The following is an 18,125-nucleotide window of genomic DNA, read 5'->3' on the forward strand; positions in this document are numbered from 1 at the left end:
CACAACAGCAGTTAGAGTGGACTAAACTGTGGTTTCTTTCTCTGCATACACTATTTACAGTCCATTTTGCATGTTTACAAACTACTTTAAAAGCCTTGCAATTTACATTAAAAACCAATGGCTGTGTAAAAATGACCACTTTCAGTCCAGTAAATAAAGACAGGATTTAGCTGTTTATTTCTGCAACAGTTTAACTCTGGCAGGATGGAGAGGGCCGGAAAATAAAATGTACAGTAAATATAATTTAACCATTAGTTTAGTATAATCACACATGAATAATATAAATAATATAGTATGAAAAAAATCAGAGAAGTTATAGTGTCAGGTCAAAATCCTCTGTGGGGGGTAAGGGGTGCATCGGGGGGCTTGGACTCCCGGTCATAGCCCTGATCACCCAGTGAACAGCTTCCTTTATGGCAATGTAAAGCATGAAGTGCGCCAAGCAAACTAGGAGGGCTTTTGTTTTTAAAGGCAGGGCCGGAAGTGTACGTGTTACTGCGGTCAGCTTCACACTAGGCTGTCTCCTCCGGTTTCCTGCTCCAGCTCAGATCATTGCACTCACTGACTCCGCTGGAGAGGCTGGCCGGTGCCCCACCGACAGACGGAGGATGACAGACGGAACACAAACAGTCCTGTAACGACTTTTGCCGTCAGGCACTGGCAAATAAGCATTCTTCGGCCCAACAGACTGAGTAAACAAGCTTACTATTTTTCAATATCAGCCAAGGCCGACACATTTCAGCACCGTGACAGGCTCGGACGGGATGCCTGGGAACCGGATAGAAATTCCCCGGTTATTTAAATGCAGTCACAGGCCACCGCCGGTATGCTAATTTGGTAAATTTAGGACATACTGAAGCAGAAGCGGGAGGCAAAATGGGATTCCTGCACCAGCTCCATCTCCTGCTGTGGAAGAACATCTCTCTGAAGAGGAGGGGACCGGTAAGACAAGGCATTTGTTCACATGACAGTCTGTGAAATTATGTAAAAAAGCGCAGAACAGTCGTGTTTGGTCGTTCGTGCCTTTGGAAGGCAGACGGGCGTCGGTTCAGGCTGCTCCTCTGCTCCATTGGCCGCTAACACTGAGACTTGGGCCAATTCTACCAGCATCCGTCTCTGTCTGCAAATGTTCCCATCAGACGGTACAATAACACCGCAGCCAGTGAGCTTAATCAGGAGGCTGATGATGGTGTACAGGAAGCTGGAACCTGCTCTCTGTCTGTGTCCACACTGTCAAACAGGTTGTTGTTCTGGGATGAACAACAGTTGTGTAATCCCAGTTTACGTTAAACCTCATTTTTGGAAAGGCCTATGGCACATACACTCAGAATATGCTGTCATGAAGTCATCAAGTTTTTATTCTGTCATATGCATAAGACGCAAAATATGCTAAACGAGGCCTGACTGATGCAATCACATGATGACAACATGAAATGATATCAAATGAAATGATTCGTGTTAATGTCACTGATACCAATGTCAAACTGAGACTAAACTGAGCACCACCTGATGAAAAACGCTCCACAGAGAGCATATGAATATCTGATGTATGTCTGTCATTTTTACAGAACTAGAAATCCTATACAGACTGTTTTCTGTCGATGCCACTTGAGTTGTGAGGGTAGGATTTAGGTTACTGTCGGATAGTTTTTAGAATGCATGATCATGTGACAGTATTGGAAATGTGCTTGTGGGGTCCTCTCATAATTCGCTATAGTGCTTCCATAATGTTGGAGGCTTGTAAGAGACAGATATTTCAGAAAATGCAGAGTAAGAAGCAGTGGAGACCCTAACTTTTAGTCCCTAATACGTGTCAGGATCAAAAAACACTGGGTCCTACATTTCCCATAAAGCAACTTGAGTGTCTAGTCATTGTGCTGCGCCTGTCTAGTAAATGCCTGTAACTTTTTAAATCCACACAGTAGATGAGCGTACTAGATTTTCGCAGTGCTTTCAGCTCCGTTCAGACCTTCCTCAGCAGATGAATTTGCTTAGTTGTCATGGAGATGGTAGAATAGTCTTCATGCGATGGAAGCTTTGGACTCATAATAACAGGTGGTTAGTGGTGAGAAGGTCTGCACGATGCCGATGAAAGGAAAGTTCTTACTGGGCTAGTTTAGATGAAATTATGAGAGAAAGGTCAACATAAAATCAGAACATATGTTGGATGTGACCCTTACGTTATGAAGAGGAGCGGCTGAACTGAAAGATTTGCTGTTGTTGAGGCTGCAGATATAAGAACAACCTGCTCATTCAGACATCGTTCTACTCTAGAAACCAAATGAAAACAGACAAACGTTGTTAACAGTTGGGTCCAAGACCTCGGTACCAAAGTGCTCCGGGATGACTGTTGTTTGGTTTTTTCAAGGGTGCATAGCTTTTATTGTCCGGTGCTATTACTTCTACCTCCACTGCTATCTATCATAGATCATAGATTTAAAACAATAGTTAATGTTACACCATTTCCACCGTTATCAGACTCTGCTCAGATGGTTAACAAGCAATTTTTTTGTGGTTTCTTGGTTTGATCGATCTGAGCAACCTTAAACGATGCAAAACACATTTTGACTGTGTGTTATAGTGCTTCCTGTGCAGAAAATCACTTCTGGCCCTCCATCTGCAATTCGCGCCACAACAAAAAACTGACATGATGTCATCAGCAAACAACCTGTTGACCCTTCTGTAAGCCCCACCCTCCCTAGTTACTCTTGCTACGCCTGTAAAACTTTCCATTCTCACATTGCACATACAGTGACAACGGTGGCAGATTCACCATAAAAGGTTGCAGTAATTTTTGAACCACTTGGTCTTCAGTTCATCACAGAAGTAAACAAAAGCAGGCTTCCCATTTCTCACTGACCATTTTTGGCTTTGTTGGGTAAAACAATGACTCTCACTAGCAGATAATATAAGTGTAGCTAGCTAATGGAGCTAATGCTAATGGTTAAACTCGGTCTGAGAAGTCCGTCTCCAGCTGACTTTTCCATGTGACACAGTGTAAAATGAGAACCATGGTAAAGGGTCTTAGATATGTACTTGATGGCTGCATACATGATAAAATGCTAAAAGACTGAGGCTAAAGCTACATGTCCCTGGCATAGCCATTCAGGGGAACAGCATTTGTTTGTGTATTTCAGTGCAGAACTAGAGATAGTCGTACAGTATTACTAATAAAATGCAAAAAGAAGAAAATGGAGGGTCATTAAAATGTTGTCAGTTCTAACAAAACCCTTGAGTTGTTTGGATGCTTACTGTGAAAGAAAAACACATTTGGACAACAATGCTGTGGTTACGTTTTTGTATTTTCAAACATTGTGCTTCTCTTTTTCAAGAGAGAAGGGTTTGAGGATATGAGGAATCAGCCATGAGTTTGGTTAATGTAAATGTAGTGTGAATACGCCCAAAACAAGCAAAGAGCAGGACTGAGCCGCTATCATTTCTCTAAATTCTGACATAATTGCATCTTGGCTCACACACTGACATTTCCACAAACAGCATTTTCATAATGCAACCTCTCACCCCACAAAATAATGTAGAAAGCTAATAGCACGCCCATTGCCTTTGGACATCATTCTTTCCTCGGCACTGTCTCCAAATGCTTGTTCATGAGGGAATTATTGGTGTCTGTAGATAAAGAGTTTGGTCTGTACCAGCTCTATAGAGGAAGTGTCCCGAGACAACTTCTGTTGTGGTTTGGTGCTATATAAATAAAACTGAAGTGAATTGAATCGAATACTGTAAGATGTAAGCTGGTTCGTCAGACATGCTAACATCTGCTCTTACAACTGAGCAGAAAAAGACAAAGTTTAATCCGTTCCTCACGTTTGCTTCTATATTTTAGGTTTTTGAAAGACTACAAAAAAGACGTCATGCTCCAAACTCCTGACATAAGGAGTCTCGCTCTTCTTACGGCCTCATGCACACCACATCAACATAGAGAAATACAAAGCTTGACAGGCCTGCCGGTGCCTAGCAACAGTTACTGAGTTGCGATTGGATGGTTGCTGTTTGGAGGTGGGGTTTAGTGATGGGTCAGTTGTTTTCAGGAGATAAACAGTACTCCCTGTGATGAGCAAATTGACTTTGACATGTTATACAGTAACTGAACCAGAACTTACTGAGGACATGCAGTATACTGGAGGACGGGCCCCTAAAAAAATCAACAATGCTATGATGAACTTCATAATATCAAACAAAACAAACAATCTGTGGTCAGTCATTGTTAACAGTAAGGTGCGTGTATTAAAAACCAATTTCAGACTGCTCTCTTAGGAAAATTTACAGCACTGGTCATTTGTTCAAACACTCAAAACTGCTTGTGTTCCTGTTAAGCGACCTCTTGCATTCATGTAAGTAATGACTGTCCTTTATCAGACACAAAGGCGAAAGCTGTTCCAAAAACCCTCTTATGAAATCAAGGTGGATGGTTGGATACGACTAAAGTTGCTTTAGTTGCCTCAAACAAAGTTTGAAGCTGCAGTAATTGATTATTTGGCAATAACAATGGGGGCAGCAGGCCGAGCTGGAAACCCAGCAGACACAGAGCAGCATACAGTAAGCATTCAGTAGTCTTTTCTTTGTGTCCACCTGATGGGTGAAAGTCCATTTTTTAGCTCTGGTTTGGTCTCCACCAGCTCTTCAGACAGATATCTGACTCTTTAGATGTTAAATGCTACCAAGTCTCTAACTGTCCTTATGCTGTTTGCTGCTGCACAGGTAGTGTACATTGGGTTTATCAGAGCTTTTTCACGAAAACAACTGTGAGACTGTTAGGAGTTCTGTGCGTGACCAATTCATCTGCCCTGACCTGCTACCTATGCCAACTTTGTCAGGGTTTTTTTGCAATGGTGGTCCTCCAGCAACATTATTTATGATATTGTAGCGGTATCAGCACAGCGATATCAGACACACCATTAAGCACCATTCTCACCTGTGCTTTGGAGTGCTGACCTGCTGAACCCTGCCTGTACATGGCTCATTTTTTGCAGTTATTCTTCACTGCACTTCCCAGAGGTCAGTTGCCACTCAGTGTGGCCAGTAGAGAAAGAGCTGAAGGCTTCTGTTCCACGAGCTTCTGTCACTCCATGCACTCTCCCATTGAGTGATTCTTTCATCCACATTTCTGAAGAGAAAAGAAGTTTTTAACTGTTTACTATACATGCTGTTAGAATTTGAACCTTGCGTGTCTTTAACAAAGTTGAATGACCATGCATTTGTTAACTTTCCAAAAATTTGCAGCACATGTTCAACATTGTTTTCTCCTTCATCCATGTTACCCACCCATGTTGTTCAGCCCCCTACTCTAAAAGCTCAGCACTTGACTGGCCTCAGCCTGTCAAGTGGGTATGTTGAACAAGGTTATGTTCATGTCATTTGCATAATTTAAAATGTCAGTGAGGTTTTGGACCTTTGGAACAGAACCCAGGTGTTATGGTGTGACTTCAGCTCTCTGTACTGACATGTTTTTGTGTAGATTATCTGGAGGTGACGTTAAGCTTCTTGACAGCTTGGCTTTTGTTTTAGCAGTCCTCATCCCAACTATGCAGTTCTGTTAATAAAAAAACCTCTGCAGAAATTGTAAAGCCATCAGCGTACATGCTCTGTGTACATACAGCCTCATCACTCTCATACGACCTCATTCTTAAATTTACTGTCAGTCTTTAAAAAAACCCAAAACTAAACAGGCAGGCAAAGATGCTGAGAGACATTCAAACACCATTCTCCAGATGTGTAGTATAATCTAATGGGGTGACCTCCACAACCATGCTATCGTGCATATTGTGAAGCCTTTAATCCTAACAGGGTCTATTATTAGCCATCAGAAATCCTGATGCGGGTCAGCTGGTTTATTTTAGTGATGTTTGTGCTGATTCTAAAAGCCATGGCCGGATCTGTCCTCAGGTAGCCAGATTTGTATCAATGCCTGATGCCTTTGCAAGTGTCCTGATAGAGGGGTTGGTTTGTGTAGGGTATCTGCGTGTGTGTGTCGGGTGGGGGTGGGGTGCAGCTATTTTTAGCCCATCTACCTTCAGACATCAAACTCAGAGGAGTCGGGAAAGATGCATTGGGGAGTCTTTGTAATAATAATAGCAACAGCTGCGTCATTTCTTTCTATAGATTTGTAATCACGCTGCCCTGCTTTGGCCTCGCTAAAGCTGTCCATAGGATTGATGATCAGAGCACAACAGTGTAGTCAGCACTTAGCTGAGACAGCATCAGTCACATACAGTATGTTGGTCCCTCCTGACAGAGACGAGCTCATGCATAGATTTGGCCCACCTGCATAAAGTAAATATGGATTCTCTTATAGTCATATCTTGTGGGATTTCTTTGAATAAAGGTAAATATGTGCTGTACTTCTTTTTACTCTAATTTCATCTGTCAGATACTGTTCAGATACAGATTTTTGACACAAAACATGTCATAGGATAAAATATGCTGCATTGTTACAGATCAAACCACCCAGCAGTATACAAAGTACTTAGCTCCTTTACTTTTGGTACATAAAGTATATTTTGATGCTAATAATTCTGAACTTTTACTCAAGTAAAATTATTTGAATATTTCTACACTGTAGAACCGTTACTTTTACTTAAGTAAAAGGTCTGAATATTTTTTGCACCACAAAGCTGCTCAGGTTTTGCACACTTGTATTTTGCAATAAAAATCTAAGGTTTGGATCACATCTAGTTCGACTTGCACTGATACTGATAACGGTATTGCTATCATAAAACATCTCTGAAACGCACGCAATACCATTTTATGGCAACAGCAGTAGTTTGAGATAAGCACCAACAACAAAAGTAAAGCAGGCTACAAGCTCTACACTCCCTAATTGTCAGCTGGAGGAGTAAAAAACACTTTTAATACAAGCAATTTGATAACATCTAAAGAACCAACACAATGCAGAGTTTAAAGAGTTTCCTAATGCTAGCAGCGGGAGACGGCAAAAACCAACTTTGCAGCGAGAGAAAATGTCCAGAGACAACCTGCAGGCTGTGTAATGTCAAAGATATGATAAAGGCCATGGATGATGCTGATCCCGCCCTGCTGTGTGTCACTCACACCCTCCAGATGGCTGTTGACGAAGGTTTTTTGGCTCAGAGAAGTGTTGCTCATGCTGTTACAGTTAGGTACAGCTCAATCAGCCAATAAAAAGAATCCAGCAGGATGTGCAGCACATGCTACATGCTACAGTCCCAGATACAGCAGACACGGCCTCCGGCTGTATTTGGGTCTGAATATGAGCTTCCTGACAATCTCACCACTGGAAAAAACACTAGCTGCTCTTGCTCTGGCTGATGAGTTATCATGAAATGTGAGCTCCTTTAATATTAGTATTAGATATACATTTTTTGCTTGAATTCAATCTACTAAGTGATCTGAGCATCCATGGTAACACGTGTGTCTGACAGCACGCAAATTTGAGGATTTTACCAGATACATCAGAAAATGAGAAGGAGTTCAAGCTCTGAATGTTAGCAGTTCCTCATTTACAAAGTGAGTTGAGCATAGCAACAATGCAGTAACTATTACCTTCTGTAACACTTCAATTGGTAATCAGCCTGAATCTGAATCAATGCAGTCTACCACTGGTAGACATTCTGTTTCTACCTGCTCATCTTAATTCATGACATATGAGGTTGAGTTGCAGTCTGGACTGATAATGCTGAGATCAGTTATTTCTGCATGCAGTCTTTGGAAATATGGGAAAGATAAATGAAGACATAATGCTCAGTAAAGTGCAGCATTATTTGCTGTTAGTGACAATAATGTGATTTCCCCCATGAGTCTTTCTACTTCTGTTGATGCAGGATGACATCACCAAAAATGTCCAATGCAGGAGTTACCTGTCATACCATTTGACCACATGTTTACAGCTATTGGTTGGTTGGTACTTGAACTATGCCATTGTTCATGTTAACTAGACCAGAACTAAAAGGCAACTATGGCCCCTCTTCCTTTGGTCCAGCCCAAATTAGCCAAACTACAGTGTGTAAGCTAATAATGCGGCTATCGCTCAGTCCACATGCCAAAGTATCCACGGGCAAGACACTGAACCCCAAAACTGCCCCGCTGCTGTGCCATCGGTGTGTGAATTCATATGTACGTCGCTTTGGATAAAAGCGTCTGCCAAATGAATTGTAATTGTAAAAAAAGAGTTGTTGTTGTCACTGAAACTGATACCTTTCACATACTCACAGTCATTTGATCCATTCTATAAAATATTAATGAGTGCAGCTTTAAGAAAAGTTAATTATTTGACTTGTAAAGTAGCCATCCAAATACAGCTTCATGCATAGATATGTTAATATATTTCTGTTGAGTAGATGCAATTCTTCTTCTTCTTCTTCTTCTTCTTCTTCAAAATAAGGAAAGTAACTTGGAGCTCAAAGCAAATGTGGCATACAGCAGACAGAAACCAAACTCACTGCCCAGCTGTACAGAACAGTTAGTCTCCAGTAGCAGCAGCTAGCAGTGTGTTTGACCTAGATCTAGTCTCTCTTTGAATGATAGTCTTACAGTGGGCTGGGCAAAACCCACTGGCCGGGTATCTATGGAGACTGCAGAGAGCCAGGGACTCAGAGACAGAGATTTAAAATGAAGAGAGAGAGAAAAAAAAACAACAACAACAGGAAAACGAGAAACCATTTGCAAAGAAGAAGAGAGAGGAAGAGCGGGGGTCAAAGAACGAGAGACAGAAAGCTTTTAGAAATGGAGGGGATGAAGGATGAAGCTGCTGACTGATAAGAGAGTGTGCAAATCTGTAGCAGAAGGTTAACTGACAGCTAAATGAATTATAAATGCTATCTGTAAAGTCTAATAGACTAGCAGCTTGTTCACTGAGGCCTGGCACTGGAGACAGGAGAGGTTATGTATAAATCCTGTGAGGTAACTGTGCTGCAGCTCTTCCTCTGGAGGGCACTTGCAGTTTTTAATCTTTTATTTATCATGGTTTGATTCTGTGTGGAATGAGTGGATCTAGAAAGTTTGGTTTCCTTTATCCAAACAAACCAAGAAGTGTTTTGTTTAAACACTTGATTTATGATTTTCAGTCTACATTCAAAAACATAACCTTCTCTTCAGGACATTCCTGGAGAAACCCCCGAAGCTTTACAAATTACAAGATGAAAATAAAATAATATACTGTATATGATATGATATGATGTACAGTTAACACACCACAGTAGGTACATGCATAGAATTTTGGCCACAGAAACACAGGTCAGTATGGTCCATAATCAGATCATATGTGACTGGAATCCCTCCCATTTGTTCAGGACATTAAAATCTTCCAGGACATGTGGACCCGCACCTGCTGGAAACTCTGCACACATGTGCGGGTCCACACAACATCACTTTCACTGATTGAAAATGAAATGTGGGTTAAGCTGATACGATTTCATAATTCAACAACAAAGTGTAGTATGTAGATCTTTTAAAAGACATGTTTATTTTGAAATATACAAGTAGTTTGTTATTGTGTTGGTCTTGACAGCCTTATATACATTCAATATAGTTAAAAAGTGTAAACAAGGCACTGACATATTACCACCTGATGAAGCTGATATGACGACCACCACCTGAACTCCTCAAACATGGAGACTTAGTGAAGATCTCATGTCCCAGTCACTCAGGAATTAAATTTAGACACATAGACACTGACTAAAAATGTTGGCGACCAAGTCATTATACACCATGGTAGCAGCAGCAGTCAGTCAAAATCAGTCATTATGACAAACGTGTTAGCAAACAGAGCCTTTTTTTGTGTCCTCCTCCAATATTCATTCTCTTAGCTCAGGTTTGGTCACCACCAACTCCTGAAAAAAATATCTGCTCTTTAGCTGCTAAATGCTCTACTACATTTCCCAGCTAGTCTCTGGCTGCCTGTCTGCTGTTTGGCACTGAGCAGGTAGTGTGCAGTGGGTTATCAGAGGTTTTTATCCTAAAACAGCTGCTGTTGCTGCTGCTGCTGCTGCTGCTGCTGCTGGAAACAAGGATGATGACAGCAGAATAATTGAGCCATAAAATCAAAATGAAAAGTTAAAAGTGAAACATAAGGGGAAATGTAAAGTTGGTGATAATTCTAATAATGAACTGTGTGTTAATCACTGTGAGTGACTCCTTTCACATTACATAGTCATTTGACCCATTGTTCAACTTATTGATCAGTATCTAGAACAGTCAGTAAAAACAAGCAAGATATAGGAAACACTTTAATCATATGGCAGTGACAGTATTCAGTATCATACATCCTCTCCAAGTATTACTGGTACAAACTAATCGCACATAAGAGAGGACATTAACCTGAGAGGATAATAATGGAGACTGGCTCGTGCTTGATAAGTTCAAGTTCATTCATGCGCCGTATGTGAAATGCTAAATGTTTGACTCATTGATGTGGTGGTGGTTTCAGACAAGCTGGAGTGGACGACAGGCAGATCCGGCCTTTAGGAGAACACACCTAGCAGGAATCAAATTTTGAGGTTATGGAAATGCTCTGACCTACATAATGAGCACTCCGCTTTAGCACAGGCCTGCCTCATATTCAAATACAGCAGCTTCACAGTGCAACCACAGTCGTCTACTGTTGATCACTGAGACCGGCAGTAAAATGCCTTGCTCAAGGGTCTTTTTAATTGGTTGTTGAGGACACATTACTCATTCATTTACCCTTCACCAGTTCTCTTCATGCTGTCTTCAGCTAGTCTGATAAAAGTCAGCATGTTTTCTTTGCGACACTACTTTATTTGTGTTTGCTTTGTGGTTGAAAACAGAGCTCTTTATTGAATAATTCATGAAATTATGTCATTATACACACATACACACACGCACACACATTCAGAGGCAGCTGCATGGCTTAATGATAATATTCAACAGATTAAAATGGAAAACAGTGTAATGACCTTGACGGGAAGAGGCTGAGCCCCCAGCTGACTGCATTTTCCCGTCATCATTGTTTGTAGCTGCACAAGCAACATACCTACTTTGCCCACATCACATAAAGCATGGGACAGAATATTATGGTGAATCCTAATGACTTTGTAGATCCTCTGACCTTTCAACTAGTGCCACCATCATGTCAACGTTTTCATTTGTCAAAATCTTTGGTTTATGACCTAATACTGTAACTGCAAAACTAATGACATTTCCATCAGCCTCAGCTGTACTTTGTGTGTGGTGCTAATCAGCAAAGATTAGCATGCTCAGTACAGCCTCACAGAGATGCTACTGTGGCTGTAGAATTGTATTCTTAGTGGTTGCTCACACATTCTATGCTGTGAAAAAATGTCTCATCAAGATTGACCCTCATTCTCAAACTGGGGAAAGCCATCACTGTTCAATATGCTGGATAATTGCCAGTACGATGAAAAGTTACATCAGTGTGAACATGCTACATATGTTCAGGAGCAAGGAAGAAGAAGGGAAAGAGAAAAGGTGCAGCTCAGACGGCATGCATTAAAGGGAAAAAAGGCTCTGCAGCAAAGTGCAGCAAAATGCTGCAACATGGCACAAAAAAAAAAGGACATGAAGGCAGGGCCATCCTCAGCACATCAGAACATCACAACTGTCCGTGCTAATTTTATTCATGTGTCACGTAACTAATAAATGGCATCAACCTTTGTAGGAAAGCAGGAGACATGTATGCGTGGCAATAATACTGTAAAGAAAGACCTGAATGCCTGACGGTGATCAACAAGTCCACTCAGAGCTCTGAGGAACAAACACTCCAAAGTGCACAATGATCTGTATAAATAAGTATTCCTGTAGCCTTAATTATGTTAGTGCAGTTCACTCTTGACTCTAAAGAAATTTGGCTGTTTTTAACTGTTTTTGATATTTTTTAAGCAATTTATGTGTGTACTTATAAACCTATAAGCAGTTAGAAAACAGTTACAGCAGATGTGGTCTGTTGTGAATATTTGGATATTGGCCTGTGTGGACTTTAAGTCTCAGGCCTGAATCATTATCCCAGTCTGGCCCTGATCCTGCTGGAAAAATAATAGTGCAATGCACATCAGAATATCCAACTGAAGCCTTAAAATGATGGTGTCCCCCTCCCGTCTGACAGTCCAGCAGTGTAATACATCTTTAAAAACCGTCGGAACAAATTTATTACATAGGGCCAACAAATAGATTAGAGATTAATGGGCTATCCATTTCTAGAGATATTGTGTGGCTGTGAATATGATGAATTTGCCTTCTCCTTCTGAGCTAGTTTCTTGTTTTTTGTTTTGTTTGTTTTTCAAGAGTGATTCTTTAAGTGTGTAAGTGTTGCATATTTTGGTCATCCATGCTGACATATTGTTGGATTGCTCATTTTGCTCCAGCTGCCAACTGCTTGCCAGAGATATTTTGTTATGTATTTACTACACATGAATAAATAAAAAATCACACAACAGAAAAAAAATCTGTAGGAGTAATAAAAAAAGGAAAATATTACTATCAACAGAAGCTCTCCTCTCAATCTCAATAAAAAACAATCCTCACTAAGAAGACCTCATACCAAAGCAAATGCAGTAGCAAACACCATGCAGTTAGCAGCAGTATCCTTCGTGGAGTTAAAATGAGTAAAAAAAAAAACAAATGATAGATTAAAAAAAAACTCCCCTTCTTTTTAGCTCAAATAACATAGCACAACATATTTTCATCAAAGTATAGTCAGGAATTTGATTGGACTTAACATAGCTGCTCCAGCTGGATTAGATGTGACTTTGATTTAAAGCAGAGGGCTTTTTCTGTTACAAAATGTGTCCAGCTAAGATAAATCCTCCTCACAATCACCAAGTAGGCCATCCGCACAGCAAAAAGCACTATTCATTATAGCCCATTTTGGTAGAGTACAACTGCTGGCAGAAAGTCCTTCAGTACCCTTGGCTGCCAGTCTGTGCCAGTAGGCTTTAGCTATGGCAGACAGGCAGCAGCAGCAGCACTAGTTGGTCCTGGAAAAATAGGCTCAGACAGCCTATGAATAATTGAGAGCTCCTTCCTTCCTCCCAGGAAATGCACCAGAGACAGAAGAGAGAGTCTAGATTAAATCTACAGATGAGATGGAGAGAAAGAGAAACAGGGGCTGAGAGGAAAAGGGTAGAGGGCCTCACTCAGCAACAGCTTGTGTTGGGTTGAAATATGGCATTAGTTCACCTGCCATGCATAAGAAAGCAACAGAGAATTGGCTGGAGGAAAAGGAAGAGGAAGTAGATATGGATGCCTCCTCCAAAACATACAGACATACAGTGACACCTGCTTTTACAAAATGATAAAGACAAGTTCAGGTAGATCGATTAAAAAAGAACATCGCAAATGGCATGAAGAGCCAAAAAAAATCTGCATGGCCAATATTTTCAGCAGATTTTAATTTAACAAAGATATATCAGCACTAGCAAATACTGTATCTGCTGATAAGTAAACAAGAGTGCCTGGACAGACACCAATAGCTGGTGTTGGACCTAAATTGTGAGGCTGGAATCATCCAATATGGATGCACCTGTCTGGGAAACTGAGCTGCATGCTCTGAAGGGCTTTCGCCCATTTTATTGAGAAAGCTCTGGGAGCTGACGTTTGTTAAGCATCCCAGCATCCATTTCACATCGACCAGCAGTGATGCTGGAGGACATGAGCCAAACACACAACTACTATCATTTTAGCTCTACAACTATTCCTGTGTCATCAAATGTAATGGTTTTCTTAGGTAAGATTTTAACAGCTTCATCAAAATAATGCTGACTTGAAAATGTGCATTTGCATGAGGATTCTGGAAAGGGACGCGCTTGCTCTACCAGCAGCAGACCACGAGCAGACCACCTCCTGTGATAACCTCCTGTGAACATTCATGGTGATCCTGGGGAGATCAGTTTACTGCCAAATCATTTTGGCAAACGGTAAAGTTAAATCTGAAGGGTTTTTTTGTATCAGGCATTTAATGTTCTTAAATCGTCACTAAATTAAAAGAATAATGAATTTAGTATAACAATAAGATAAAAGCTGGAATTTAAAAACAAATGATCTTCATAACACATAAGACAAGTGAGGATATACTTGTCTTCTGTGTGGGATGTGTGTGTTTGTTGCTAACTGCTATATATACAATGAGTCCTGCAGTGAAAGCCACCTGTTCCTTGTACCACTGGCTGCTAAAATTACTTGAGAAGAAGAACCAAGATGTGTGTGTAGTGCTTTATCCAGTTCATCATCACTCATCATGTTGATCTGGGTGATGCTTGAGTGGCATAGAAATAGCAGCAACATGCACTCGCTTCTGGTGCTGTGCTGTTCTGTTGAACAGGTCCTCTAAACGTGAGGTGAAGGCAGGCTTTTGCTTCAGGTGACTGAAACCATGTATGTTTATCCTCCAAATATGTCTCATACTTAGATCACAACAGACTAAAAAGCACTCACAAGCAGAAACTGTTAAAATATTTTTTCTGAGAGTTTCATTGCTGCAGTCCCACAGCACCCCTTGGTGCTGCCATGCCAGTGTGAGCCACAATTCATCTTATTTACAAAACTTTCAACCAAACAAGATCTGGTGATGAACATGCTGGCCCTCATTTTGTTTGTATTGTGCATACATATGAGGAAGCACAGAAAAATTACCCAGTCTATGGTAAATTCTAGTATATGAGTTAAGGCCTTTCTCAATATGCGTTCTTGTCTGTGCTTGTGTCCTTGTGTACTTGAGAAACGTCATCAGTCTCAGTCCAAGTACTGTTCCAATTCAGAAGTCTGCATCTCGCCAAGTACAGTCAAATGTGTTCTTGGATGTGTTCTTGCACCTCCCATTTTATCAAGGATGCATCGGGTGGTGACTTGTGTGGACTTGGGGCAGTCACGTATCCCAGAATGCATTTCGTAGCAACGATGGCGGAGGAGAGGACTCACAACTGTAAAGTTACAAGTTTAGAAATACTACTGTTTTAGTAGTACGGAATGTGGTTTTAAGATTGTTTTATGTGAGAAAGTTGATGTTAAAAACTTAAAATCTGTGGTCGATTCATCATGATAGTGCGTAGTTTAAAATTTGCTCCAAAGTTTTCAGAGATAACCGGAAGACGAGCTGAGATGGTGACGTCGTCAAGTACGCTGCCGTCCCAATTGCAGAATGACCATCCTGCGTCCTCCCGTCCTGGAGAGACTGTACTCCCAGGCAGTGGCGGTTGGTGAATTTTTGTCTTGAGAGGGGGCGCACTTAGTTTACCAAACCAAAAAGCGGAGTCGGCAACGCTGGACCACAAGAATTAATGTATATTATGTTTACAATCATTTGATGTGCTGTTACTATGTATCACTACTGGGGTACACATAAGCACTGCTGCTGAGTCAAACAGACAGTTAAATGCAGGTGAACGTTACCAGTTAGTGAATTTGAATTTATCTCCCCAGTGTTTGATATGTTTTGCTCCAGATAATATATAATTTGCACACACAAACCCTTAAAATCTCCTTTTCCATCATTAAACAAACCAAGAATGTATAAATATATTTTTTACTTCAAAAGTAAAAAGAGAAACAATTCATTTTCACAACTTCCAAGAGTACCAAGTGCTTCTTCTGTCCAGCTAATTGTTTGGAACAACATATTTATATTTACATACTCAAATTAAAAAAAGAGAAAAAAACCAACAAACACTGGACATTTTGTTTAAAAAAACAATCAAACCATCAGGCTTAAAGCCCAAAGTGCTTCTGTTAGCTAACATTTATATTAACAACCTTAAATGACCATGAAAACACAGCAAATCCTATCCTAATCATATTTAAGATTATCGAAGCAACAAAAAGTTGTCACTTTGTCTAAAGAAAATAACTGAAACCATTAGGCTTTAAGCCAAAAGTGCTTGATCACGCTTGAACCGTTCCCTTGGTTTGGAAAAGCAGGCAAAGGAAGCAAAATAAAGCACCTGCCTCACTGCATCCAGTTAGCCAAGACGTCTTCTCATACCAGCTCTGTGAAAAAGAGCGAGTACATCTCCTCCCTCTGTCTTTGGACTGCTGTCTAATTAAGACGTCCGGCTGGTCAGGTGCGAGCTCCTTCACTCTCAGTTTCTCCTGCAGTGTTCTCCTCTTGAATGGCGTTGTTTTCAGTGACTTCACTGAATTTTCTCTCTTCATTTTCTCCTTTTTTGGCTCTCTCGGTGACTAGCTAATGATCTTGTTTGCTAATAGCCTCTGTGCACAAGCCATGTGACGTACTTCCGTTTTACGCCTGAAGTCGGCAAACCAGTTTCCGGTTTGTGGCTAGTTTCATCCGCATCACAATGAACTTTACAAGATGCCTGCAAAATCTGCCAAAGATATCGATCAACGATGTTCATCGTATCGTGGATGCCCACTCCCCTGCTCCGAAGAGCAAACGGGAAAAAGGGTTTCGTCTCTACATCTCTAGTTACGGTCTAGTTACGGTCTGGTTGGGCTTTCAGTTGTTGTGCTAGTGGCATAGCTTTTCCTCGCTTTGGTGACCCTAACCATTTTGGTTGTAGCTTCACTGATCAGGTTCCAAAAGGCCATCAGATGCTCAAATGAGGGGAAAAATATAGATTCAGTGTTATAGCTGGAATTAGTTATCATACAAGCTCAACATTAGAACGAGGACGACATAGATAAAATAGGAATACACTAAAACAGACAATAGATGCAATCTATTACAGTAACCTCAAATATTGATCTTACAAATCATCTTACCTAGTGTAATATCTGATGTCCTCTGGTGATGAAGCAAACCGCTGGAGTCCAAATGAACTCTGCAGATGTTGTGTTTCGAGTTGTTGTCTTAGCGACTCGATTTCCTCACGCATTTGCTCATACTGCTCCCGGTCGACACCCACCGTGCGACTGGCCCCGTAGTCGTGGTCCACCAGCATTGGGACCATGAGTTCAGCAGCATCAGGTTCAACAATCAACTCAGTCTCCCCCAGGCCTGTTTCTGGGCTTGATGTCAGTCGAGGGCGGCGATCCCAAACACCGGCTCTTGTCTTGGTTGCTGTGTAACTGTCCCATTCAAACAGTGTTGGCACTGTGTTTGCTGCTAAAACCCGTCTACCTTTGGGGGTCATTCGAATTTGGGCATTTTCGAAATGTCGGCTGCATACCTTCGTATGCTGAGTTACCGAAAATCCCGTCCTGCGTATTTTCTGCAGCCACTGTGCACGAAGTTCTGTGTCCTTCGGGAAGCAGTGGAAGCTAAGCTCGCTTTTATAGCGACTTGAGCCGGCACAAAGTGGCACACAACAGTGCTCATTAGAGCCACCCACCGTCTTCTGGAACTTAAAAGTCCCTCTCACATTATACTTCGTCTTCTTTCGTGGATGTTGATTCATTTTTCATTCCTTGTATTTATTTTAGTGCTGTTTTGACTGGAGCGGGAAGTAAACCGGAAACTGGTTTGCCGATTTCAGGCGGAATCGGAAGTACGTCACGAGGCTTGCGCACAGAGCCTATTTCTCTGACACTCTGCGCTCAACGTCACTCGCTTGGCGGTTTTAATTACAGGCTCACGGGTGAACAAACCGCTCGCTCTCTGCTGCCACCCCATGGCCGGTGGTGTGTATAGCGATCAGATAGTCCAAATGTCACAGTATTTATTATAAGCTATGAAAGGCTAAACACAATAAATAGCCTAAATGATATTATTTGGATATTAATAATATTCGATTTAATTATTTAATGTACTTGCTAATGGCACCTAACTTTAGCTAACTTTAACTTAGGTCGTTAACTCCAAAGATAATGTTCGTTGCTGGACTATTTTGTTACAAGTGGTCTCCTCAGAGGTGTGTTCAACAAGGCAAACACTCATGTTGGGTAGCATTGATGTTAGATGATCAAAATGCATTTAAATAAAAATAGTAATTGTTTGATACTTTTGCTTGTCTTAGCACCTACGTTGACAAAACTGGTTGTTTCTTGCTGTGAGGGTACAACAAAGTCAGGGTCTTGGTCTTGTCTGGAACATGAATACTCCATGTTTTGAATGAACTGAATTTACTCAGTAAAGGCTGAAAAAAAAAGCCTGTGAAGAGCCTCAACCTCCAGAGGACACCTACTACAACCCTGTTTCTTGTTACATCTGCTCCATTTTGCATTGTGTGTATTTTTCAGTAACACGACATTGACAAGAATATTAC

The 18,125-nt window shown here is 41.1% G+C and overlaps 1 protein-coding gene across 1 annotated transcript in view; it reads left to right on the top strand.

The window, feature by feature from the left end:
* Positions 1 to 547: 547 nt before the first annotated feature.
* abca2 (ATP-binding cassette, sub-family A (ABC1), member 2) overlaps positions 548 to 18,125 on the top strand; it is a 106,285-nt gene continuing 88,707 nt past the window's right edge. The window contains exon 1 of the mRNA XM_076731723.1: positions 548 to 942. Coding sequence (XP_076587838.1) covers positions 877 to 942 — 66 coding nt within the window. The 5' untranslated portion in view covers positions 548 to 876. The remainder of the gene's footprint in view (positions 943 to 18,125) is intronic.

Source organism: Chaetodon auriga, chromosome 5, assembly GCF_051107435.1.
Source record: "Chaetodon auriga isolate fChaAug3 chromosome 5, fChaAug3.hap1, whole genome shotgun sequence".
Classification (NCBI taxonomy): domain Eukaryota; kingdom Metazoa; phylum Chordata; class Actinopteri; order Chaetodontiformes; family Chaetodontidae; genus Chaetodon; species Chaetodon auriga.